General features: G+C 43.6%; 1 protein-coding gene, 6 non-coding genes and 4 pseudogenes across 11 annotated transcripts in view; 10 read left to right on the top strand and 1 right to left on the bottom strand.

Moving 5' to 3' along the window:
- LOC125712168 (uncharacterized) overlaps positions 1-26,130 on the top strand; it is a 95,507-nt gene that overhangs the window by 3,381 nt on the left and 65,996 nt on the right. The window contains exons 4-6 of one of the 5 annotated variants that reach the window (XM_048981931.1): positions 24-92; positions 664-798; positions 2,222-2,579. The exons of 2 other annotated variants lie outside the window; for them this stretch is intronic. In XM_048981931.1, coding sequence (XP_048837888.1) covers positions 24-92; positions 664-798; positions 2,222-2,445 — 428 coding nt within the window. In that variant the 3' untranslated portion in view covers positions 2,446-2,579. Of the gene's footprint in view, positions 1-23; positions 93-663; positions 799-2,221; positions 2,580-26,130 lie in introns of those variants that run through there. 2 more of the 5 variants (XM_048981940.1, XM_048981948.1) reach the window with 2 other exon arrangements.
- trnal-uaa (transfer RNA leucine (anticodon UAA)) lies at positions 11,369-11,451 on the bottom strand. Its single transcript has one exon. It is a non-coding gene; the product is annotated as a tRNA-Leu (tRNA).
- LOC125734759 (5S ribosomal RNA) lies at positions 15,609-15,727 on the top strand. Its single transcript, XR_007394062.1, has one exon. It is a non-coding gene; the product is annotated as a 5S ribosomal RNA (ribosomal RNA).
- LOC125733391 (5S ribosomal RNA) lies at positions 16,806-16,924 on the top strand. The gene has a single exon (XR_007392738.1). It is a non-coding gene; the product is annotated as a 5S ribosomal RNA (ribosomal RNA).
- LOC125732231 (5S ribosomal RNA) lies at positions 18,002-18,120 on the top strand (annotated as a pseudogene).
- Positions 19,195-19,313, top strand: LOC125732642 (5S ribosomal RNA). The gene has a single exon (XR_007392016.1). It is a non-coding gene; the product is annotated as a 5S ribosomal RNA (ribosomal RNA).
- On the top strand, positions 20,431-20,549 carry LOC125732162 (5S ribosomal RNA; annotated as a pseudogene).
- On the top strand, positions 21,631-21,749 carry LOC125732254 (5S ribosomal RNA; annotated as a pseudogene).
- LOC125735388 (5S ribosomal RNA) lies at positions 22,832-22,950 on the top strand. The gene has a single exon (XR_007394684.1). It is a non-coding gene; the product is annotated as a 5S ribosomal RNA (ribosomal RNA).
- On the top strand, positions 24,031-24,149 carry LOC125732255 (5S ribosomal RNA; annotated as a pseudogene).
- Positions 25,232-25,350, top strand: LOC125735389 (5S ribosomal RNA). Its single transcript, XR_007394685.1, has one exon. It is a non-coding gene; the product is annotated as a 5S ribosomal RNA (ribosomal RNA).

Below are 26,130 nucleotides of genomic sequence, written 5' to 3' on the forward strand. Positions count from 1 at the left end.
TGTACTTCGTATGACTTCCACAGAAAAAGTTCTGGACAGTGATGAGGAAGACTTCCAGGAGAAATGTCAGGCAGATTCATCAATTATAGATGGTATGTTTTGTCACTAGTTTAAGTCAGTAAATAAGTTTATTAGAGTATTGCTTTAATTGAATTTGTTATTTAGCTAACTAATGCCAGGGGCATATGGACGTATTAATTGGGACTTGAAAGCTACAATTATAAAAAAAATAATAATAATCAAACATAACATCACGAATTGGCCCTTGTCAAACTCACTCTAATCATTGAACTTGCCCATTTTTTTCCTACTTCTGACACATCAACTTTGAGGACAAAATGTTCTCTTGCTGCCTAATAAATCCCATCCACTATCAGGTGCCATGATGAAGAGATAATCAGTGTTGTTCACTTCACCTGTCAGTGATCATAATGTTATACCTGATCGGTGTATATGCTTAGCATCTTGCACCTAATGATACCAAGCCTGTCACTCTGGTTTTAATCATGGTTCTGGTTTCTTGAGATTTGCCTGCCTCTGCCTGTTTACTGACTATGATTCAGCTGTATATTTTGGATTTTTCTGCATATTTAATAAAATAATAGTTTACTGCATTTGCATCCACCTCCAGCATCTGCTCTGAATGTTGATTATTTTCCACAGAACCATCAGCAGAGGAGATACTTCCTCCTACCGAAAGGAATGAAATGCCGCCACCACCGTCCAAGAGACATAAACCACTACCATTAGATGATACATCACCGTCAGTAGTCAGTACTGTGAGGCCTTCATCCAAAGGTGAACTCTCTACTCTTTTGTTTGTATTTGCGGAGGTACTGTCAGTGTCTGAATTAAACTAGAAATGGCTAAATGTTGTAGCAGCCAAATTGCTTTAAATGAATGCTTTGCTGCCAAACTGTTGTTGTCCCAAGCAGCTCTACATTATTCTGCCCTGTCTGAAAATCACAATTCTCAGAAATCCCTCTGTACCATTTGATGGGGCTAATTGGTTGTTGCTCGACTCTATAAGCTGCTTGAAGTGGGACTAGTAACAGTAACTGTTCTAATAAATGAAACATTAGTAATAACTAGCCCCTATATCAACCACCTGTCCTGGCTGTTCACAGGGTGCTGGAGCAATTCAGTGTGAATGACTGGATAACTTACAGCATTACTCATAATGTAGAAGCAACTCAACTTCAAGTAGCTTTAATATAATTTTCTTGTTACCAAAGCTAATATAGCTAAAGCGGTACATATTAGTACTTGTATGATGGTTGTACAGTATACCAAAAACATTATAATTCTGTGTAAACCATAAATAACAGAATACAATAATTTGCAAATCTCAACCTATGTTCAATTGAATACAATACAAACACAAAATATTTAGTGTTTATACTGATGAACCTGATTTTGATACCTGCAAAATGCTTAAAAAAAGTTGGGACAGGGGCATGTTTACCTTTGTATTACATCACCTTTTCTTTTACCAACACTCAGTGAGCCTTTGGGAATTGTTGAAGTTTTGAACAAGAAATTCTTTCCTATTCATACTTGATACATGACTTCAGTTGCTCAACAAACTAAGGTCTCTGTTGTTGTATTTTGGGTTTCATAATTTTCACACATTTTCAAAGGGTGACAGGTGTGGTCTGCAGGCAGGCCAGTTTAGATCCAGCGCTCTTTTACCAGCAAGCCACACTGTTGTAACACGTGCAGAATATGGCTTGGCATTGTCTTGCTGGAATAAGCAATAACGTCTCTGAAAAATACATATGGATGGCGGCATATTTTGCATTCAACATTAAAGGTACTTTCACATGCCATGAGTGCTAACACACCAAGTGGTAACCACTGTGCTATCCTTGCTTGTGAAGAACTGAGCCTTTCTTTTGTATTCAGTTGAATGTCGGTTGCATTCTGTTTTTATTTATGTTTTACACAGCATCCCAGTTTTTTGAAATCAGGGTTGTAATGTCTTATATAATTACTATACACACTATATACAATACTAATACTATACTAGATGGATTTATCTAGTGGATCTTTAATGTTCATAAGAAGATACATACTGTTGTTTCTTCTTAAAATTTGACAATATAATTCTATTCCTAGGTAAATGCAAAGAATTTTACTTGCTGCATGTATGCTGATATAGAATTTAGCAAATTATATCTGATTTACAGCATTACTAATTAGTTTTTCTTACCACTTTAAGGTAAAGTGACCCAAAAGAAGAGACCCTGGCAGCAGACAGAGGTGCAGGCAGTGGAGAGGCACATGAATCGGTTCATCATATCTGGTATTGTGCCAGCAAAGAGCGATTGCGAGAGGTGTTTAAGAGCGGAACCAGAAGCTCTTAAGCAAAGAAACTGGGAGAACTTGAAATTCTATGTGTATAATCGCATCACGGCCTACAAAAGGGAAATTCAACGTAAATAGGGTTAAAGTTACGAATTCTCTGGTATGGCTTTTTGTTTCCGTTTGCCAGTGATTTGGAAAAGTTCCTGTTTTAAAACTCAGTCAACAGGAATTTATTTGCTTTTAGATTCATTTGACTTCATTTGGTGAGTTTGTGAAGTTGAATTCCTAAAAAGTTGCAAATTTTGTAGTTTAAATTTAAGCTTAATGTCATGGCAGTTCTTGACCGTTTGATGTTATATATATATATATAACGTATATATATATATATATATATAACGTCAAACGGTCAAGAACTGCCATGACATTAAGCTTAAATTTAAACTACAAAATTTGCAACTTTTTAGGAATTCAACTTCACAAACTCACCAAATGAAGTCAAATGAATCTAAAAGCAAATAAATTCCTGTTGACTGAGTTTTAAAACAGGAACAGGAATAATTTTTGGCTATTATTTTATATATATATATATATATATATATATATATATATATATATATATATATATATATATATATATATATATATATATATAAAATAATAGCCAAAAATGCCAATGATTTTGACAGGTTTCTGTTTTATATTAGGAAAGCCTATCTGAAAAATCAGGCAACAGGAATTTGATTGCTTTAGATTCATTTGACTTAATTTGATGAGTTTGTTTGTGAAGGTGAACTCATTAAAAGTTGCAGATTTTGCAATGTTAATGTCGCGTTCAGTGTCGTGTTGTGTGGAGTTCAATCTGTGTCTTATTATAATGGAAGTGTGGTGGAATTTACCACCAGAAGTCCAATCTTCTCTACACCCAACAATATGTAATAAACCAACATGTTGTATTCAATAATGGGGACCTTCAAAAGAGAGTTTTTTGAGCCTGGGGGGTTGGGGGGATGTATGTTAATAACCATGCAGATGTGTTTACCCTGCCATTGAGTTTTGCTAAATCATTGACTTTTACACTTGTTAGATTTAGAATATGTAAGGAATAATTGACCGTTGAATTATTAGAAAATAATTTCTCCGCTTCACGTCGTGGCCGCATTACCACCTTGGGTGTGCATTATTTTCTAATAATTCAACGGTCCGGAGTCAATTATTCCGCTTATACTACGGTTGCCACACCTCAAGACATCGATCAGATGATATATTTCAAGGGATTCGTCCGGTTTTTCTACTTAAATCGCTATTGTGAGTAGGATTATTTCTTCCGCATCTGTCATGTTGTTGTTTTTGTTAGTCCTGTGTGCTGTATAGGTACTGTATGCTAATTTCCGTTATTACAGTTAACTATGCGAAGTGATATGGAACTGTAATGCGGTCAAGAGAGCTACCTGGAACTACATTCGCCGTTCGTTTATCTGAAAATAATTGCACACCTCAGAACGTTCGTCAGCCAATCAGATTCAAGCATTCAACGGTCCCGTAGTATAAATATTTTTAATTGCCTACAGTTAAACAATAGGACAGAGGACACAAAAGAACTCCTCATTTGTTAGAGAAACATAGCAATTAAGTATTTATAATTTCTTACTATGAGTAGCTAAAATATTTCACAGTACTGTGATTGAGTAGTAGATAGCTGATGCTGGATGGTTGACTGGTTAAAAAATATTTAGAATGGCTGTAAAACTGGAAAGTAAAGGTTTAAAGGTTTGACTTCTTTGGGTCTGATCCTTTGTAAGTGAATGTAGCCTTTAACTGCTTCACCTATTAATGTTCACTTCAATCACACTGATATTCTTAACAACCCTAGGTTTTCAGTCATAACTAAATGTCTTAACTATTATTTTGGACAGTTATTTAATATGATTAATCACTCAGAGGAAACTTCAGGGTTACACGAGACTGAGGAAAACTTTGTCTATGCTGATGTGTTGGAGGAACACGGTTTACTTACCACAAACATTTGGCGTTTAATTTCAGTATGTATAAAATACATGGCTGGAAACATATAACAATAGACTGTAGAGTGAAAGGAGAAAAACATTGTGATGTGTGTTGAATGCATATGCATATATAATATAATAATTTATCTGAGGATTGCCTTCATATAGGTGCTCATCAATTAGTAACAATTATAGTTGCAATGTCCCCACTAATCAAGGAGGAATTTGTGTGAATTATGCAAATCAGGTCCCCACTAAATATATTGGAATTTGTGTGAATAATGCAAATACTATGTAAACGAGGTCCCCATTAGTGATATTCACCAGATTTTTCATAAGTCCCCATAGAGTTTGGTCAAAACATTACTTCATCAATTCAGATATTTGAAGTCGTGTATAAGCTAACAAAGCTATGGTTAGTATGCCTGATTTTTTTCTTATTTCTAGAACCTGTAGAAAGGGTGGTCCCCGCAAGTGATGATCAAAAAGCTGGTCCCCATACAACATGGAAACCAGTATGTGTGTGTGTGTGTGTGTGTGTGTGTCCTCGGAAAGATTTAAAAGATTAGGGCAGTATTTACCGTTTCGTCAGTGTGTTTTTTTTTTTTTTGCAAAATGATGGGTAGCGGCGTGAGAGAGGTCGACTTTGATCACCGTTTAGAACTCCCGTTTACGGCTATAATCGCAGGGGCAAGTTCTTCGGGGAAAACCTATTTCACTAAAGAAATGCTTTTAAATCAGAGTCACTGTTTCATAGGGGGCCCCGTTAAAAAAATTGTGTGGTGTTTCGCTTCCCATCAGCCGCTTTATGATGAACTACGCGATCGGATCAGCGAAATTGAATTTATACAAGGGCTTCCCAAAAGCTGGGAGGACGAGGAGCGCTTCCCCTCAGGCTCCTTGATAATCATCGATGATTTGATGGACAGCGCGTCCGAAAACAAACTCGTGGCAGAAGCTTTCACGAGGTTCAGACATCACCGTCAAATCTCGGTCATCTACCTGGTGCAGAACGTATTTCACCAGGGCAAGTACAGCAGGACTATAGCCCTAAATACGACTTATTATTGTCTGTTTAAGAATGTGCGAGACAGAATGCAAATCAAAGTTTTAGCTCAGCAAATGTTTCCTTGGCAGAAAAAGTTTTTTCTAGATGCCTACCATGAGGCCACAGGGCCCGCGCACGGCTATTTATTGGTCGATTTGAGAGCCACGTGCCCAGAAGAGTTCCGACTCAGGACCGGATTATTACCGGGGTCGTTACCCATCGTCTTTCTACCGGCGAGCCATTGATTTATCACTACTAAGCTATGTCCGAACATCTCAGGAAACACCTGCCGACCCTTAAAGTTTTACAGAGGACGAGGGGGGTGAAACGTAAAAAGATTCTTACGGCTGACCCATCTAACGACATAATTTTGGCTCTCTCCGAAATCTGTCTCAATCTCATAAGAGGTCGCATACCTTTAACCGTAGCTCAATTTACCAAACTCAAGAAACAGAAAAGATTGATTAAACTTTTCGCATGTAAGAAAAACAGCGTCGCTAGGAAACGCGTGGCAATTCTTCAAAAAGGAGGATTCTTATTACCGCTCTTATCAGTGGCTCTGCCATTCGTTACAAGCCTGTTTGCCGGTAAGACGGCTAACTAGCCTTTTCCAGCAACATGAGCCAAGTCAAGAAAATGTTTATGCTCAGCCCCCAGCAACTGCGTACGCTGACCCAGAGGGCGACCCCGCATACCATCGGGGAATCGGCCCTGGGTGAACTCGAACACCAGATGCAGGGTTTAATAAATCAGCCGGCTATGCATCTGGATGAAAAAGTGAAGAGATACAACCAATTGCTACAGAGGTATCTGAATCTAGCCCGAAAAGAGGAAAATCAGGGGCGAGAAATTGTCCTTACAGAGCGGAAAGAAAAAACGGGCGAGGAGGAGGAGGGGAGACAGCCTGACGGCGGCGGCGCGACTGGGGACAAATCTGTACAGGAAGTTACCCAGCAAGTGGCGCCTAGGGCTAGAAAGAACGTGGGGTACATCTTGCATAAACTGCTCGATTCCGACGGGGCGGTACGTTGGACCCAGTCGGGTGAACTCATCATCAGAGATAGACCCATTAAAGGTTCCCATATTTTAGATTTGATGAAAACTTTATCGCAGCCTAAATCCCACGCCGGCGGATATCCTAAAGGCTGGGAACCCTTTTTAAACGTGATATCAGAATTAAACATCCCCCTCACGAGCGTGGGTAACATCCAAGCCAGGAAAGCCCTAAGTCATCTTAAAGATTACGGCGGAAGGGATCCCCCGCCTCCCTCCTCCCCTCCTGTGAAACAGAACCTCGGGAGACGTAGAAAACGTATTGTTGACGACTCACCACCACCGCTTGAGGGAACCCCTCACACAGCGCGCGATTCCTCCCCAGAATATCGTTTATGGCCTTTAAAGGGTACTCCTTATGCTCCGTGGATAGATTACAACGATTAAGTGTTTTATATACGTGTGTGAAAAAGAATTAAAACGCCTGTAACGCGTCGGTTAATAAAATGTAAAATTTATTGAATAAAGGGTGTCACGTTTTTATTTTTTCCCCAACATGAATCTAACAAGCATAACAATCTTTAAATAGTTTTAACGAACATACATTTTGCGGCTTTGAAAGTTTATCGGCATTAACACGGCTAATACACTTGTGATATTTCTTGATAAACTCGGATACTAGAGCGTCGTTTTTCCTCAAGTCGTCAGAGTACAACATCATAGTCTCTTGAAATGAAAGTCCCTTGAAGCGCCGGTAGAGGAAAAAGGCGACGTGGGCCCCGCACGCGGAAGAAAAGTCATGTTGAACTTGACGCGTATTATACCTTATTTCGGTAGCGTGCCTCCCCAAGAAGCTCATAAAACTCTTTGGGTAGTAAGGGGAATCGGGGGGATAACCGTAAGAATCAAAGAAGGAGGCTTTACCCTCTTGGGGCTCCAAAATTATCCCGATCCAGTGTTCACCCTCTCTATTCTGGTCATGCGTGTTTGCGACCAGAAAAGCGGGCCTGGTCTCTATGCGGGTGGGTAATAAATCGCTAGGCCACACGCCTCCAAAAGCATCCCCCAGCAGGGGCCGTAAAACGCATTCCAGCTGGTGAGTGTTCATGATGATGATGATGATTAAAAGTCCACCAGAACCTGTCTCTTGGCGTTTATTTCAATCACGCTGTCGAAGCAGGCGTAGACGATGAGACTCATGGTTCGAGGTAGTGGGGCTCTGAACCTTAAATCCAGACGGCACGTGCCGCTGATGGCGGGTGACAGGGCACCGCCGTCCAGCTCGTCGTCTCGGGAGAGATTGAGAGCAAATAGCGAGTATCCGTTTTCAAAATCCTCGCGGTTGATGCATAAGGGCGAATCCTTTAAATGCCTGTTTGTAGCCAGGAAAAGGTTGTAAAACTCTCTGACCGACTGCCTCGCTCTAAAATCAGGCTGGAACGGTTTGCTGGGTATGTGTCGCCCGTTGACTGAGAGGCTCAGAAATTCCAGGTCACAATGCTGAAACCTGAACGGGTTTCTGTTTCGCGTGCCCACGAACGCGGCGTGGTCCACGATCCCCAAAACGATGTAGCGCGGTAAGTTGCCCAGGAAGAGGTTGTCCTGCGGGCAAACCCGCGATTGTGCGGGCAGCGTATAATTTTTAACGACTACCCTGCTTATAGGGTACAGGGCGTTTGCTTTCATGAGAGCGGCCGAGTGACCCAGTGACACCGCCGGGGAGACCTCCACTTTTTTCACAAACAGGCTGGCCCTCAGTATTTTCAGCTCGTAATCGGTGTCATTTCTACACATGAGACTAAAGTCGCTTTTAGCCTTTACAAACTTTAAGCGTATATCCACGTTGTTTAACAGCATTCGTTCGCTGAAAAAAATATCGGCGTGTATAGGACCCATCAGAGAAAACTCCTGAGAGTTTCTACAGAAGGCGGCTCGCTTCTGTAACCCCACGTTGGGGCCCTGCGCTGAGACGTCCACGCTATCCAAGTCGCCCCCGACGTCTTTGTACCAGAGCCCTGCCGAAAACTGACTCTCTAGCGTATCCATAGAAAAATTGAGCAGGGTCTCTATGACTGACCTATAGGGGTGCGTGGCCGACGAAGAACTGATCAGGACGTCGTTCAGACTCACATCCAGCTGGGAGAATATGCCGTTTAGCGGGTACTGTATAATACCGCAGGGGTCGGCGTCAAGCAGGGGGGCTCCATCGGCCCTAACGATCTTGAGCCTTAGATATAGCAGTGTAGAGTTGAGGTCCACATAGAAATTGCCCGACCCCGGTATTAGGAAATCCAAAACATCCTGATCGGTAATGGAATTTAATGGGTTGATTTCTACATAATTGGTCTGATCTATGGATAATTGCGTCATAGGGGCCGCAAACAGGTCCAATTCAGATTTGGTACATTCAGCCGAGAGCCGGTGAGCTAGAGCCATTCTTGTTTACGCTGCGTTTTCTCTCTCTTAAAATATGTCCCCGGGGGGTTTCCTGTTTCTCTTGGCGGATGGAGACTTGGGAATCCTGACGCCTCTGCCAGATTTTTTTTTCTTTTTTTTTTTATGACCTTGCAGCAGGGCTAGAGGTGCTTGGGGTCTCTTTCTACTCCCCCTCCGAGAGAGGAACAGCAGACCCGACCCTTCCTGCTTGGGGTCACCTGTGTTTGTAAAACGGCCGCTGACTACAGAGCTGACTAGATCCGATCCTATTCCTTTGACCGCCGATTTCAAATGAGGTTTCGCTATATCGACCCCACGCTTAAGAAAGGGTAAAACGAATCTAAAAGCCCTACTGAGCATGGACCCCAACCCACGCCCGTACATCACGGGGCTCCCCGCAAAACCGGGGAGCCCATGTCCCGCCTGACTGGTGTAATACGTAATAAATCTCTGTGGATTGTGGTAAGCCATTGTTTTCTTTTTTTTTTAAACGGGGCGAAAGTGTAGCTTGACGATCGTTTTTCCGTAGGAGAAATTAATCAGAGTATTCTGATCGTTCTTTATCTCGATATGCAAATTCTGTAGGCTCTGCTTGTTCACCGGTACGTACTGCAGCTTGTGGAACGGCAAAGTGACTACGTCGCCGAACGCACCGTCTATTTTAACGGTTCTGAGGAGCGGGACTACAAATTCCCCCACGTGCTGCGGTTCCACGATGTTACAGTAGACGTACATATTGTAGAATCCCGCGTGAATGTCGCCCGGGTAGGGTGAGGTCGACCCGCTACCTCCTCCTAGGTTATACCACTGACCCGGCTCAAAGCCCAGCATGTAGGCCAGAGTAGGTTTAAATTGGATCTTGTATTTATGGTTTCCCGTCATATTAACCCTTCGTGTAATCTCGCTGTATGAGAAGGAAACTTCGGTACCTAATTTTTTTAACGTAGCGTTGATTTCTGTCACAATCTGTTTCAGAGATTCATAATAGCCCACTTTAATTTTCCGAGGAAAAAGGTAAGGTAGGTCCACTAAAGGATCGGCCTCTCTCTTTGCCTCCGCCTCCGTATCCCGCAATTCAAAAGTATTATCCGGGTGTGTAACATTTCGCCACGTGTAACAATACATGATTTCAGCCAGAGCTACTTCGTAAGGCCCCCGTAGCTCTATAGGTCGCGAGAGCATCACGGTGTAATCCGAACTCTGGTTATCGGGGAAGATGGAGAGACAAGAGTTTGACGGTAGCGTGAGGTAAAAAGAGGGGCGGGCGTCCATTTTCTTTTTTTTCTTTTTTTTCTCTTTTTTAAAAAATTAAACCTGTATCAAGTCCGACCGCGGTATCCACGAATCGAACCTCGAGGGCCAACCCTGCCAATGTACTAAAATCCACTTTTTCCCCTTTCTGTCGGTCTTTGAGCCTATAACCTTCTCGACCTTGAACGCGCGTCTCGGAGATATTTTGACTTTCTGCAGCTCCGCTTCATAGAATGTTCCCTCGAGTATTTCACCGCTCACGTCCCTCAATTTATATACCGGTGGGGATCTGGGTACACGTTCGCATATGACAAAGTACTCGTCCGTAAATGTCTGCTCGTACTTTTTGTCAAATATCTGACTGTGCTTGGAGACTCTCACAGTGTCCCCTATGTTAAACTTAAAACGTGGCCGTGTGCTTTTTTTCTTCAGGGGACCGTATAGATTATCAAATACTAGATGAGCATTATCGGGCCTGACCTCGGCAGGTTTCATTTTAATAGCGCTGTGAAATGACTGGTTGTACCCCTTTATTAGATCGTCCAACACGTCCACATATCGCCGGGTGTTTTTAGCCGTAAAGTACCTGTACATCCTCTCTTTTAACGTTCGATTAAATCTCTCTACGATGGAAGCTTTAAGTTCACTAGCCGTAGTGAAATGGGTGATTTTATGAGTTTTTAAAAGTTTCTGAAAAGTCCCATTTAAAAACTCCTTACCGGCATCCGTCTGTAGCTTGAGGGGGACGCCCCCCTCGGTTAAAATAGAATCAAAGGCCTGGGTTACAGCCGCCCCAGTCTTGTTTCTTAACGCGCGAGCATAGGCTTTTTTAGAAAAAACATCAATCACAGTAAGGAGGTATTTTAACCCGTCGTTGTACGTGGCCAGCCCTTGCATGTCGCATAAATCGGCCTGCCACTGATACATGGCTCTCGGAACAAACACTCTGTTCCTGGGGAAATTCTTTTTAACCGGTTTATGTAAAGTATAACTGTCTTGCATAGACAGCCAGTCTCTGATGTCATCAGCAGCCACTTTTTTCCCCGTATCTTGCTGCACGGCTCTCTGCAGTCTGGAGACACCTCCGTATGACCCCGGTTGGCTGGGGTCATAGTACGAACTGCTCAAGACGCGAGCTGTAGTCTTGGCAACAGACATGCTTTTCACACACTGAGTGGGGGGAGAGCGGGGTGCGGCGTTTTATAGCTGACTGTGGATGGGGGTTGTTAGGAGACTGAGTGAACATCAGTGAAATTTTTGTGTGTTTTTTCTACATTTAACCCATATTGTGTAGTTTGTTTTTTAATTATTATTGTTTTACAAAAGAGTTTAGCTGGGGTGGGGATCAAACCCACGCGGACATACGTCCATTGGATCTTAAGTCCAACGCCTTAACCACTCGGCCACCCTGCTCAGCATTTTTACTCGTTATTTACAAAGACTATTACAACGGTATTCAAGTTTTAATTTTTTTTTATTTTTGAAATTAGTGAAAGATATATATATATATTTTAAAAAAAAGCTGGTATACAATTTGTGAAGGTTACATTTTCAAAATGCAGGTATACATTTAGTTACAGCCGTGACAGTTGTTGAGGTAGATTAGCGATGTCACATGCAGTAAAGTGGATATAGTGGCTTTTTCAACGATACATGTATGTAGAGTAGAAAGCATCTGATTAACATCGATAGGCTGCTTATCATGAAATTTAGAGGTGACTACATCTACTATTAAAGCGTAAAATACAAAAATGTGATTACAGTCAAATTCATTGTCAGGAATACAAGATAGACAAGCGCGTATGAGACTTTCGGGGGAATGTCTTTCTCCCTCTGACATCAGTTGAGTAAGTAAATCCATCCCCCGCTGATAATTTTCTCCGACTTGAGAAATCTCAAATAACACTCTATGAAAGCAGCAACAAGCATAATCATCCCGACAATCGCTTTTATCAATAGCACGCAACAATAGTGGACTAACTTTTTCTAAAAAAACATTTAACATAAACCGCCGTAAGGGTCTGCTGATACCGTTCCCCATCACAAGATGCTTTTTGTTTTAGTCTCGGGCCTCCCAACGAGTCAGAAATTCTTCTTCCAGGATCTGCTTAAACGCTGGGTTCTGTTCAAACAGATCTTGTTCCAGTCGAGTGATTTCCACCATGCCGTTGCGGGCCTCACGCAGATCGTACAGGATAGCTTCCACTGCCCCCTCCAACCTGCCGGCGGCCGCTCGGATGCCCAGGGTCGATAGAACGTGGGTCAAGGCGGGTGTCAGCCGATCGGTCCAGAGGTCACGCAACACAGAGTCAAAGTGTATGTAAAAGTAATTTCTACCTGGGGGAAACAAACAAGGGTGTTGTCTCTGACTGGGGTGATCCACCTCGCAGCCGAAGCAGTTTCTCTCTTGATGCTTCCTGATGACTGAGGTTAAAAGGCCCACTATCATAGCCTTAATACAAGTCAGCATCCCACGGCAGAGAGCCGGTCTGGAGAGAAGCGTGCAGATCTCAGGCGTCGGAGGGTCCTCTCCAGGATCAGAGGCCGGTGATGATGGGGGGGGTTGGAAGGAGCTCCCCGGGATCAGAGGTCAAGGTTGCTGCTGGAGCCTCATTGTCCCCGCTTTCACCGTCGCTATAATTTGCTGCTGCTGCTGCCATGATGTTTGTGAAAAGGGGTTGTAACAGAGTCCACTTTATATAGCGACGGCGGGTGAGGGGGTGAGGGGGGTCCTTACGGCGTAGGTTTTGTCATCTCTTGCATCTGCTTACGCCCCCGACTCTCCTTAAACATCGCTTGGTAGTAACCAGACTTTTCTTGAATCATCTGCATCCAAATCACAAACGGTATTCTCAGGCCAAAACAGTCGTATTTAGGCCACTGCCATATATTCACCATTCTCTTGTCCAGCTCCCCGGTCACGTCCCACTTCATAATGGTGGTACGCTGTTTACGAGCATCTCTATAGTGCATCTCCATTCTTCCAGTCTCGACCTCAAGGTCGGGGTCGGTGCTCTCCTCCATCATCGGGGTAACGACAGTCTTCAAGTTTCCCCATTCCGTTTCGGAAAAAGTCACCAGATACGGGTCGTCTTTCGGGGGGTCTGGGCCGTCTCCGGTGACCTGAAAGACGCGCAGTTCCTCCGCAACGTTGTCAAAGAGGCAGACCAGTTTATTCCCGTTGGGCAGCTCCCAGATAGCCCTCGGGTCTTCCGACGGTCGCATCATAGGTACCCGTCTACGTGCCGTATGAATCTTCCTGGGAGCCCCCGGAGGCTGCATAATGGCCTCCTGCTCCTGTTGAGTCTTAGAAGGTGAGGTTGAATCTTTCATTTCGGAAGTCCCAGACATGTCTGTATTTTTTGAAAAGATAGAGTTGGCCCTGCAGCGCGAAGCTCCCTATATTCTACACGGCCTGCTCGTGGGGGCGTGGTACGGATGAAGATGATGCCTCTAGGAGGAGGAAAAGGCCCCCCGCTCGACGTAATACAATTTAATTGTCTCTGTCACCCCATATCTGCACGGTCATGTATGACAAACAAAACTATAAACAGAATTTACTGGCGGGGAAATTGTCAGACTTGATGTATGACCAGGTGGTACGGCCTTGATGATGCTACTCGTGCCTGTGTAAGAAAATTATCTGTAATTTGGGACGTATGTGAAAACAAAACTTTAAACAGAATTTACTGGAGGGCAAAAGTGTCAGACTCGATGTATGGCCCGCGTGGCCGGGTAGGGGGGCGCCTCGATGGCCAGGTGGCACGGCCCTGCAGAATTTACTGGCGGACAAATTGACAGACTCGATGTATGTCTCGACTTATGACCTTTACAAATTGGCGCCATACGCCGATGTGATACAAACGCTCGCGTGAGGAAAAAACACACGGTCAAAACTAGCGCCGAGCGTTTTTATTGGACGATAGACCCTGCACCTCCTCCTCTCATTCTTTGCTCCAACTTTACCATTTTATCCCACAGTCTCTCACAGTTTCTCTCAGACTCGCGCAGCAGCACGCCTCTCAGCTCTCCCGCATCGCTCTCTCCGAGGATTATCCAAAGCCGTGCGGACCTTTCCGCGCTACCGCACCAGTATGTGAATAAGTCCTTTGCTGATTCTCCGAAGCCCGGGGACCTTACCACGCTACCGCACACCGTACGCTCGCGCTCCATCAGGTAACCCAGCCACGCTCACTCCCGCCCGCGCACCACAAAATAATAATAATAATAACTTATTCAAATAACACACGCTCATAAGCACTCTCATCAATATCATTTTTAAAATAATACACACTCATAAGCACTCTCCTCAATATCATTTTAAAATAATAAACATTTAAAATAAGCATTTAAAATAATAAATAATTAAATCCAAATACCATTGCAGCACTAACACAACCAACCCAGGCCCCCTAAGCCACAATCATTTAAAATAATAAATAAATAATTAAATACAAATACCATTGCAGCAGTTACACAACCAACCCCCGGGGAAGAAGACAAAAAAAATATTTAAATAAATAATTAAATCCACATGCTATTGCGTCAGTTACACAACCAAGCTCAACCCACCAAAACATAAGCTCCGCCCACTGAACTTTTGAACGTGACCTTTGACCCGACCTGTCATTTTGACGAAAGCGGTATTGCATCTCTCTCTGCTGTAAGCTGTTCGTGCCTTTATTCCACCAGGGCGCGATCTTCTCACAAACTTGAAAACTGTCACTCCCCATTCACGTTTTACAACTTATTGTTAATGATAAAGAGACAGCTTTTTACACACAGTTTTAAACAAAGTACTGATATTATTCCTCTTCAACTGACCGCTTTGTTTTCTATGCAAAAACCACTTCGCCACAGAAGACTCGATATTATTGGCATAGCAAGTTCTGCTCTTCTCCTTTCAAAACTTGCTAAAAGCTGTATTTAAAAGAACAGATTGGCCGGGGTAATTCACACCCTTCAATGCCAGCTTAATGTTTAGGTTAGTGGGAATCACAGAGGAATTAGGGATGGAAACTTCTTTGCTGGTGGTAGAAGCGGTCTGGTGAATTTTTAGAGAGAAGAGGCCGTCGATGTTTGAATGTAAAAAATTGTTCTGGCTGCAGCCTGCAGTATGGACTTGTTGGTGTGTGTAGCTCCCAGTGTTCTGACAGCGCGACGTTTTGGGGAAGCATGTGATTCAGCAGCTACCAGTGGCCTTCGTGCGGCGGAGATTTTGTGGCTGTTAGCGGAGTTGATAACAGAGGGTCGTTAAGAGAAGCCTGCATGCAGTAGGCAAAGGAGTAATGTTTGCCGGCGGGGGACGTGCGGCGATTAACCTGTGCGGTAGTGAAAAGGAGTTAAAAAGAAGGAAGTGTGCGGATGCGGAAAGAATGGAATAATTGTGGTAGGCTGCCGGCTGAGTAGTTTGGTGAATGTTTGGTGTGGGTCCGGCGTTGCCGATTGGATGGTGGGGCTGCAGTGTGAGTCAGATAAAAAAAAAAAAAAACATTAGTAGGATCCAATGGGACCAACTGGCATGTATAGAGGCGTGTAATGCAAAAGGGCTGTTTTTGGTAGCATCCCTCGCTTACGGCCATACCAACCTGAACACGCCCGATCTCGTCTGATCTCGGAAGCCAAGCAGGGTAGGGTCTGGTTAGTACTTGGATGGGAGACCTCCTGGGAATACCAGGTGCTGTAAGCTTTTCTCACTTTTACTTTATACAGGGGGCGCTCCACTTCACGTTTAATTTAAATCTATCACTCCCCTTCCATTTTACTATTTAATATATATATATATATTTTTCTCTCATTCATAAAGGCAGCTTTTACACACCGTTTTACTCTAAATACTTCCTGGTAATTCTAGGTGCTGTAAGCTGTTCGTGCCTTTATTCCACCAGGGCGCGATCTTCTCACAAACTTGAAAACTGTCACTCCCCATTCACGTTTTACAACTTATTGTTAATGATAAAGAGACAGCTTTTTACACACAGTTTTAAACAAAGTACTGATATTATTCCTCTTCAACTGACCGCTTTGTTTTCTATGCAAAAACCACTTCGCCACAGAAGACTCGATATTATTGGCATAGCAAGTTCTGCTCTTCTCCTTTCAAAACTTGCTAAAAGCTGTATTTAAAAGAACAGATTGGCCGGGGTAATTCACACCCTTCAATGCCAGCTTAATGTTTAGGTTAGTGGGAATCACAGAGGAATTAGGGATGGAAACTTCTTTGCTGGTGGTAGAAGCGGTCTGGTGAATTTTTAGAGAGAAGAGGCCGTCGATGTTTGAATGTAAAAAATTGTTCTGGCTGCAGCCTGCAGTATGGACTTGTTGGTGTGTGTAGCTCCCAGTGTTCTGACAGCGCGACGTTTTGGGGAAGCATGTGATTCAGCAGCTACCAGTGGCCTTCGTGCGGCGGAGATTTTGTGGCTGTTAGCGGAGTTGATAACAGAGGGTCGTTAAGAGAAGCCTGCATGCAGTAGGTAAAGGAGTAATGTTTGCCGGCGGGGGACGTGCGGCGATTAACCTGTGCGGTAGTGAAAAGGAGTTAAAAAGAAGGAAGTGTGCGGATGCGGAAAGAATGGAATAATTGTGGTAGGCTGCCGGCTGAGTAGTTTGGTGAATGTTTGGTGTGGGTCCGGCGTTGCCGATTGGATGGTGGGGCTGCAGTGTGAGTCAGATAAAAAAAAAAAAAAAACATTAGTAGGATCCAATGGGACTAACTGGCATGTATAGAGGCGTATAATGCAAAAGGGCTGTTTTTGGTAGCATCTCTCGCATACGGCCATACCACCCTGAACACGCCCGATCTCGTCTGATCTCGGAAGCTAAGCAGGGTAGGGTCTGGTTAGTACTTGGATGGGAGACCTCCTGGGAATACCTGGTGCTGTAAGCTTTTCTCACTTTTACTTTATACAGGGGGCACTCCACTTCACGATTAATTTAAATCTATCACTCCCCTTACATTTTACTATTTTATATATATCTATATATTTTTCTCTCATTCATAAAGGCAGCTTTTACACACCGTTTTACTCTAAATACTTCCTGGTAATTCTAGGTGCTGTAAGCTGTTCGTGCCTTTATTCCACCAGGGCGCGATCTTCTCACAAACTTGAAGACTGTCACTCCCCATTCACGTTTTACAACTTATTGTTAATGATAAAGAGACAGCTTTTTACACACAGTTTTAAACAAAGTACTGATATTATTCCTCTTCAACTGACCGCTTTGTTTTCTATGCAAAAACCACTTCGCCACAGAAGACTCGATATTATTGGCATAGCAAGTTCTGCTCTTCTCCTTTCAAAACTTGCTAAAAGCTGTATTTAAAAGAACAGATTGGCCGGGGTAATTCACACCCTTCAATGCCAGCTTAATGTTTAGGTTAGTGGGAATCACAGAGGAATTAGGGATGGAAACTTCTTTGCTGGTGGCAGAAGCGGTCTGGTGAATTTTTAGAGAGAAGAGGCCGTCGATGTTTCAATGTAGAAAATTGTTCTGGCTGCAGCCTGCAGTATGGACTTGTTGGCGTGTGTAGCTCCCAGTGTTCTGACAGCGTGACATTTTGGGGAAGCATGTGATTCAACAGCAACCAGTGGGCTTCGTGTGGCGGAGATTTTGTGGCTGTTAGCGGAGTTGATAACAGAGGGTCTTTAAGAGAAGCCTGCATGCGGTAGGCAAATGAGTAATGTTTGCCGGCGGGGGACGTGCGGCGATTAACCTGTTCGGTAGTGAAAAGGACTTAAAGAGAAGGAAGTGTGCGGATGCGGAAAGAATGGAATAATTGTGGTAGGCTGCCGGCTGAGTAGTTTGGTGAATGTTTGGTGTGGGTGCGGCGCTGCCGATTGGATGGTGGTGCTGCAGTGTGAGTCAGATAAAAAAAAAAAAAAACAGGAGTAGGATCCAATGGGACTAACTGGCATGTATAGAGGCGTGTAATGCAAAAGGGCTGTTTTTGTTCGCAGCTCTCGCTTATGGCCATACCACCCTGAACACGCCCGATCTCGTCAGATCTCAGAAGCCAAGCAGGATAGAGTCTGGTTAGTACTTGGATGGGAGACCTACTGGGGTTACCCTGTGCTGTAAGCTTTTCTCACTTTTACTTTATACAGGGGGCACTCCACCTCACGATTAATTTAAATCTATCACTCCCCTTCCATTTTACTATTTTATATATTTCTTTTTTCTCTCATTCATAAAGGCAGCTTTTACACACCGTTTTACTCTAAATACTTCCTGGTAATTCTAGGTGCTGTAAGCTGTTCGTGCCTTTATTCCACCAGGGCGCGATCTTCTCACAAACTTGAAGACTGTCACTCCCCATTCACGTTTTACAACTTATTGTTAATGATAAAGAGACAGCTTTTTACACACAGTTTTAAACAAAGTACTGATATTATTCCTCTTCAACTGACCGCTTTGTTTTCTATGCAAAAACCACTTCGCCACAGAAGACTCGATATTATTGGCATAGCAAGTTCTGCTCTTCTCCTTTCAAAACTTGCTAAAAACTGTATTTAAAAGAACAGATTGGCCGGGGTAATTCACACCCTTCAATGCCAGCTTAATGTTTAGGTTAGTGGGAATCACAGAGGAATTAGGGATGGAAACTTCTTTGCTGGTGGTAGAAGCGGTCTGGTGAATTTTTAGAGAGAAGAGGCCGTCGATGTTTGAATGTAGAAAATTGTTCTGGCTGCAGCCTGCAGTATGGACTTGTTGGTGTGTGTAGCTCCCAGTGTTCTGACAGCGCGACGTTTTGGGGAAGCATGTGATTCAACAGCTACCAGTGGGCTTCGTGCGGCGGAGATTTTGTGGCTGTTAGCGGAGTTGATAACAGAGGGTCGTTAAGAGAAGCCTGCATGCAGTAGGCAAATGAGTAATGTTTGCCGGCGGGGGACGTGCGGCGATTAACCTGTGCGGTAGTGTAAAGGAGTTAAAAAGAAGGAAGTGTGCGGATGCGGAAAGAATGGAATAATTGTGGTAGGCTGCCGGCTGAGTAGTTTGGTGAATGTTTGGTGTGGGTCCGGCGCTGCCGATTGGATGGTGGTGCTGCAGTGTGAGTCAGATAAAAAAAAAAAAAAAACCAGGAGTAGGATCCAATGGGACTAACTGGCATGTATAGAGGCGTGTAATGCAAAAGGGCTGTTTTTGATAGCGTCTCTCGCTTATGGCCATACCACCCTGAACACGCCCGATCTCATCCGATCTCGGAAGCCAAGCAGGGTAGGGTCTGGTTAGTACTTGGATGGGAGACCTCCTGGGAATACCAGGTGCTGTAAGCTTTTCTCACTTTTACTTTATACAGGGGGCGCTCCACTTCACGATTAATTTAAATCTATCACTCCCCTTCCATTTTACTATTTTATATATATATATACATATATATATATATATATATATATATATATATATATTTTTTTTTTCTCTCATTCATAAAGGCAGCATTTACACACCGTTTTACTCTAAATACTTCCTGGTAATTCTAGGTGCTGTAAGCTGTTCGTGCCTTTATTCCACCAGGGCGCGATCTTCTCACAAACTTGAAGACTGTCACTCCCCATTCACGTTTTACAACTTATTGTTAATGATAAAGAGACAGCTTTTTACACACAGTTTTAAACAAAGTACTGATATTATTCCTCTTCAACTGACCGCTTTGTTTTCTATGCAAAAACCACTTCGCCACAGAAGACTCGATATTATTGGCATAGCAAGTTCTGCTCTTCTCCTTTCAAAACTTGCTAAAAGCTGTATTTAAAAGAACAGATTGGCCGGGGTAATTCACACCCTTCAATGCCAGCTTAATGTTTAGGTTAGTGGGAATCACAGAGGAATTAGGGATGGAAACTTCTTTGCTGGTGGTAGAAGCGGTCTGGTGAATTTTTAGAGAGAAGAGGCCGTCGATGTTTGAATGTAAAAAATTGTTCTGGCTGCAGCCTGCAGTATGGACTTGTTGGTGTGTGTAGCTCCCAGTGTTCTGACAGCGCGACGTTTTGGGGAAGCATGTGATTCAGCAGCTACCAGTGGGCTTCGTGCGGCGGAGATTTTGTGGCTGTTAGCGGAGTTGATAACAGAAGGTCATTAAGAGAAGCCTGCATGCGGTAGGCAAAGGAGTAATGTTTGCCGGCGGGGGACGTGCGGCGATTAACCTGTGCGGTAGTGAAAAGGAGTTAAAGAGAAGGAAGTGTGCGGATGCGGAAAGAATGGAATAATTGTGGTAGGCTGCCGGCTGAGTAGTTTGGTGAATGTTTGGTGTGGTTCCGGCACTTCCGATTGGATGGTGGGGCTGCAGTGTGAGTCAGATAAAAAAAAAAAAAAAACAGGAGTAGGATCCAATGGGACTAACTGGCATGTATAGAGGCGTGTAATGCAAAAGGGCTGTTTTTGGTAGTTTTTCGCGCTCACGGCCATACCACCCTGAACACGCCCGATCTCGTCTGATCTCAGAAGCCAAGCAGGATAGAGTCTGGTTAGTACTTGGATGGGAGACCTACTGGGATTACCCTGTGCTGTAAGCTTTTCTCACTTTTACTTTATACAGGGGGCGCTCCACTTCTCGATTAATTTAAATCTATCACTCCCCTTCCATTTTACTATTTTATATATATATATTTTTTTTTTCTCTCATTCATAAAGGCAGCTTTTACACACCGTTTTACTCTAAATACTGCCTGGTAATTATAGCTACTGTAAGCTGTTTGTGCCTTTATTCCACCAGGGCGCGATCTTCTCACAAACTTGAAGACTGTCACTCCCCATTCACGTTTTACAACTTATTGTTAATGATAAAGAGACAGCTTTTTACACACAGTTTTAAACAAAGTACTGATATTATTCCTCTTCAACTGACCGCTTTGTTTTCTATGCAAAAACCACTTCGCCACGGAAGACTCGATATTATTGGCATAGCAAGTTCTGCTCTTCTCCTTTCAAAACTTGCTAAAAGCTGTATTTAAAAGAACAGATTGGCCGGGGTAATTCACACCCTTCAATGCCAGCTTAATGTTTAGGTTAGTGGGAATCACAGAGGAATTAGGGATGGAAACTTCTTTGCTGGTGGTAGAAGCGGTCTGGTGAATTTTTAGAGAGAAGAGGCCGTCGATGTTTGAATGTAGAAAATTGTTCTGGCTGCAGCCTGCAGTATGGACTTGTTGGTGTGTGTAGCTCCCAGTGTTCTGACAGCGTGACGTTTTGGGGAAGCATGTGATTCAGCAGCTACCAGTGGGCTTCGTGCGGCTGAGATTTTGTGGCTGTTAGCGGAGTTGATAATAGAGGGTCGTTAAGAGAAGCCTGCATGCGGTAGGCAAAGGAGTAATGTTTGCTGGCGGGGGACGTGCGGCGATTAACCTGTGCGGTAGTGAAAAGGAGTTAAAGAGAAGGAAGTGTGCGGATGCGGAAAGAATGGAATAATTGTGGTAGGCTGCCGGCTGAGTAGTTTGGTGAATGTTTGGTGTGGTTCCGGCACTTCCGATTGGATGGTGGGGCTGCAGTGTGAGTCAGATAAAAAAAAAAAAAAAAAACAGGAGTAGGATCCAATGGGACTAACTGGCATGTATAGAGGCGTGTAATGCAAAAGGGCTGTTTTTGGTAGTTTTTCGCGCTCATGGCCATACCACCCTGAACACGCCCGATCTCGTCCGATCTCAGAAGCCAAGCAGGATAGAGTCTGGTTAGTACTTGGATGGAAGACCTACTGGGATTACCCTGTGCTGTAAGCTTTTCTCACTTTTACTTTATACAGGGGGCGCTCCACTTCTCGATTAATTTAAATCTATCACTCCCCTTCCATTTTACTATTTTATATATATATATTTTTTTTTTCTCTCATTCATAAAGGCAGCTTTTACACACCGTTTTACTCTAAATACTGCCTGGTAATTATAGCTACTGTAAGCTGTTTGTGCCTTTATTCCACCAGGGCGCGATCTTCTCACAAACTTGAAGACTGTCACTCCCCATTCACGTTTAACAACTTATTGTTAACGATAAAGTGACAGCTTTTTACACACAGTTTTAAACAAAGTACTGATATTATTCCTCTTCAACTGACCGCTTTGTTTTCTATGCAAAAACCACTTCGCCACAGAAGACTCGATATTATTGGCATAGCAAGTTCTGCTCTTCTCCTTTCAAAACTTGCTAAAAGCTGTATTTAAAAGAACAGATTGGCCGGGGTAATTCACACCCTTCAATGCCAGCTTAATGTTTAGGTTAGTGGGAATCACAGAGGAATTAGGGATGGAAACTTCTTTGCTGGTGGTAGAAGCGGTCTGGTGAATTTTTAGAGAGAAGAGGCCGTCGATGTTTGAATGTAGAAAATTGTTCTGGCTGCAGCCTGCAGTATGGACTTGTTGGTGTGTGTAGCTCCCAGTGTTCTGACAGCGTGACGTTTTGGGGAAGCATGTGATTCAGCAGCTACCAGTGGGCTTCGTGCGGCGGAGATTTTGTGGCTGTTAGCGGAGTTGATAATAGAGGGTCGTTAAGAGAAGCCTGCATGCGGTAGGCAAAGGAGTAATGTTTGCTGGCGGGGGACGTGCGGCGATTAACCTGTGCGGTAGTGAAAAGGAGTTAAAGAGAAGGAAGTGTGCGGATGCGGAAAGAATGGAATAATTGTGGTAGGCTGCCGGCTGAGTAGTTTGGTGAATGTTTGGTGTGGGTCCGGCGTTGCCGATTGGATGGTGGGGCTGCAGTGTGAGTCAGATAAAAAAAAAAAAAAAAAACCAGGAGTAGGATCCAATGGGACCAACTGGCATGTATAGAGGCGTGTAATGCAAAAGGGCTGTTTTTGGTCGCATCTCTCGCTTATGGCCATACCACCCTGAACACGCCTGATCTTGTCTGATCTCGGAAGCTAAGCAGGGTAGGGTCTGGTTAGTACTTGGATGGGAGACCTCCTGGGAATACCAGGTGCTGTAAGCTTTTCTCACTTTTACTTTATACAGGGGGCGCTCCACTTCACGATTAATTTAAATCTATCACTCCCCTTCCATTTTACTATTTTATATATATATATATATTTTTCTCTCATTCATAAAGGCAGCTTTTACACACCGTTTTACTCTAAATACTTCCTGGTAATTCTAGGTGCTGTAAGCTGTTCGTGCCTTTATTCCACCAGGGCGCGATCTTCTCACAAACTTGAAGACTGTCACTCCCCATTCACGTTTTACAACTTATTGTTAATGATAAAGAGACAGCTTTTTACACACAGTTTTAAAGAAAGTACTGATATTATTCCTCTTCAACTGACCGCTTTGTTTTCTATGCAAAAACCACTTCGCCACAGAAGACTCGATATTATTGGCATAGCAAGTTCTGCTCTTCTCCTTTCAAAACTTGCTAAAAGCTGTATTTAAAAGAACAGATTGGCCGGGGTAATTCACACCCTTCAATGCCAGCTTAATGTTTAGGTTAGTGGGAATCACAGAGGAATTAGGGATGGAAACTTCTTTGCTGGTGGTAGAAGCGGTCTGGTGAATTTTTAGAGAGAAGAGGCCGTCGATGTTTGAATGTAGAAAATTGTTCTGGCTGCAGCCTGCAGTATGGACTTGTTGGTGTGTGTAGCTCCCAGTGTTCTGACAGCGTGACGTTTTGGGGAAGCATGTGATTCAGCAGCTACCAGTGGGCTTCGTGCGGCTGAGATTTTGTGGCTGTTAGCGGAGTTGATAATAGAGGGTCGTTAAGAGAAGCCTGCATGCGGTAGGCAAAGGAGTAATGTTTGCTGGCGGGGGACGTGCGGCGATTAACCTGTGCGGTAGTGAAAAGGAGTTAAAGAGAAGGAAGTGTGCGGATGCGGAAAGAATGGAATAATTGTGGTAGGCTGCCGGCTGAGTAGTTTGGTGAATGTTTGGTGTGGTTCCGGCACTTCCGATTGGATGGTGGGGCTGCAGTGTGAGTCAGATAAAAAAAAAAAAAAAAAACAGGAGTAGGATCCAATGGGACTAACTGGCATGTATAGAGGCGTGTAATGCAAAAGGGCTGTTTTTGGTAGTTTTTCGCGCTCATGGCCATACCACCCTGAACACGCCCGATCTCGTCCGATCTCAGAAGCCAAGCAGGATAGAGTCTGGTTAGTACTTGGATGGAAGACCTACTGGGATTACCCTGTGCTGTAAGCTTTTCTCACTTTTACTTTATACAGGGGGCGCTCCACTTCTCGATTAATTTAAATCTATCACTCCCCTTCCATTTTACTATTTTATATATATATATTTTTTTTTTCTCTCATTCATAAAGGCAGCTTTTACACACCGTTTTACTCTAAATACTGCCTGGTAATTATAGCTACTGTAAGCTGTTTGTGCCTTTATTCCACCAGGGCGCGATCTTCTCACAAACTTGAAGACTGTCACTCCCCATTCACGTTTAACAACTTATTGTTAACGATAAAGTGACAGCTTTTTACACACAGTTTTAAACAAAGTACTGATATTATTCCTCTTCAACTGACCGCTTTGTTTTCTATGCAAAAACCACTTCGCCACAGAAGACTCGATATTATTGGCATAGCAAGTTCTGCTCTTCTCCTTTCAAAACTTGCTAAAAGCTGTATTTAAAAGAACAGATTGGCCGGGGTAATTCACACCCTTCAATGCCAGCTTAATGTTTAGGTTAGTGGGAATCACAGAGGAATTAGGGATGGAAACTTCTTTGCTGGTGGTAGAAGCGGTCTGGTGAATTTTTAGAGAGAAGAGGCCGTCGATGTTTGAATGTAGAAAATTGTTCTGGCTGCAGCCTGCAGTATGGACTTGTTGGTGTGTGTAGCTCCCAGTGTTCTGACAGCGTGACGTTTTGGGGAAGCATGTGATTCAGCAGCTACCAGTGGGCTTCGTGCGGCGGAGATTTTGTGGCTGTTAGCGGAGTTGATAATAGAGGGTCGTTAAGAGAAGCCTGCATGCGGTAGGCAAAGGAGTAATGTTTGCTGGCGGGGGACGTGCGGCGATTAACCTGTGCGGTAGTGAAAAGGAGTTAAAGAGAAGGAAGTGTGCGGATGCGGAAAGAATGGAATAATTGTGGTAGGCTGCCGGCTGAGTAGTTTGGTGAATGTTTGGTGTGGGTCCGGCGTTGCCGATTGGATGGTGGGGCTGCAGTGTGAGTCAGATAAAAAAAAAAAAAAAAAACCAGGAGTAGGATCCAATGGGACCAACTGGCATGTATAGAGGCGTGTAATGCAAAAGGGCTGTTTTTGGTCGCATCTCTCGCTTATGGCCATACCACCCTGAACACGCCTGATCTTGTCTGATCTCGGAAGCTAAGCAGGGTAGGGTCTGGTTAGTACTTGGATGGGAGACCTCCTGGGAATACCAGGTGCTGTAAGCTTTTCTCACTTTTACTTTATACAGGGGGCGCTCCACTTCACGATTAATTTAAATCTATCACTCCCCTTCCATTTTACTATTTTATATATATATATATATTTTTCTCTCATTCATAAAGGCAGCTTTTACACACCGTTTTACTCTAAATACTTCCTGGTAATTCTAGGTGCTGTAAGCTGTTCGTGCCTTTATTCCACCAGGGCGCGATCTTCTCACAAACTTGAAGACTGTCACTCCCCATTCACGTTTTACAACTTATTGTTAATGATAAAGAGACAGCTTTTTACACACAGTTTTAAAGAAAGTACTGATATTATTCCTCTTCAACTGACCGCTTTGTTTTCTATGCAAAAACCACTTCGCCACAGAAGACTCGATATTATTGGCATAGCAAGTTCTGCTCTTCTCCTTTCAAAACTTGCTAAAAGCTGTATTTAAAAGAACAGATTGGCCGGGGTAATTCACACCCTTCAATGCCAGCTTAATGTTTAGGTTAGTGGGAATCACAGAGCAATTAGGGATGGAAACTTCTTTGCTGGTGGTAGAAGCGGTCTGGTGAATTTTTAGAGAGAAGAGGCCGTCGATGTTTGAATGTAGAAAATTGTTCTGGCTGCAGCCTGCAGTATGGACTTGTTGGTGTGTGTAGCTCCCAGTGTTCTGACAGCGCGACGTTTTGGGGAAGCATGTGATTCAGCAGCTACCAGTGGGCTTCGTGCGGCGGAGATTTTGTGGCTGTTAGCGGAGTTGATAACAGAGGGTCGTTAAGAGAAGCCTGCATGCA

This window comes from Brienomyrus brachyistius, chromosome 2, assembly GCF_023856365.1.
Source record: "Brienomyrus brachyistius isolate T26 chromosome 2, BBRACH_0.4, whole genome shotgun sequence".
NCBI lineage: Eukaryota > Metazoa > Chordata > Actinopteri > Osteoglossiformes > Mormyridae > Brienomyrus > Brienomyrus brachyistius.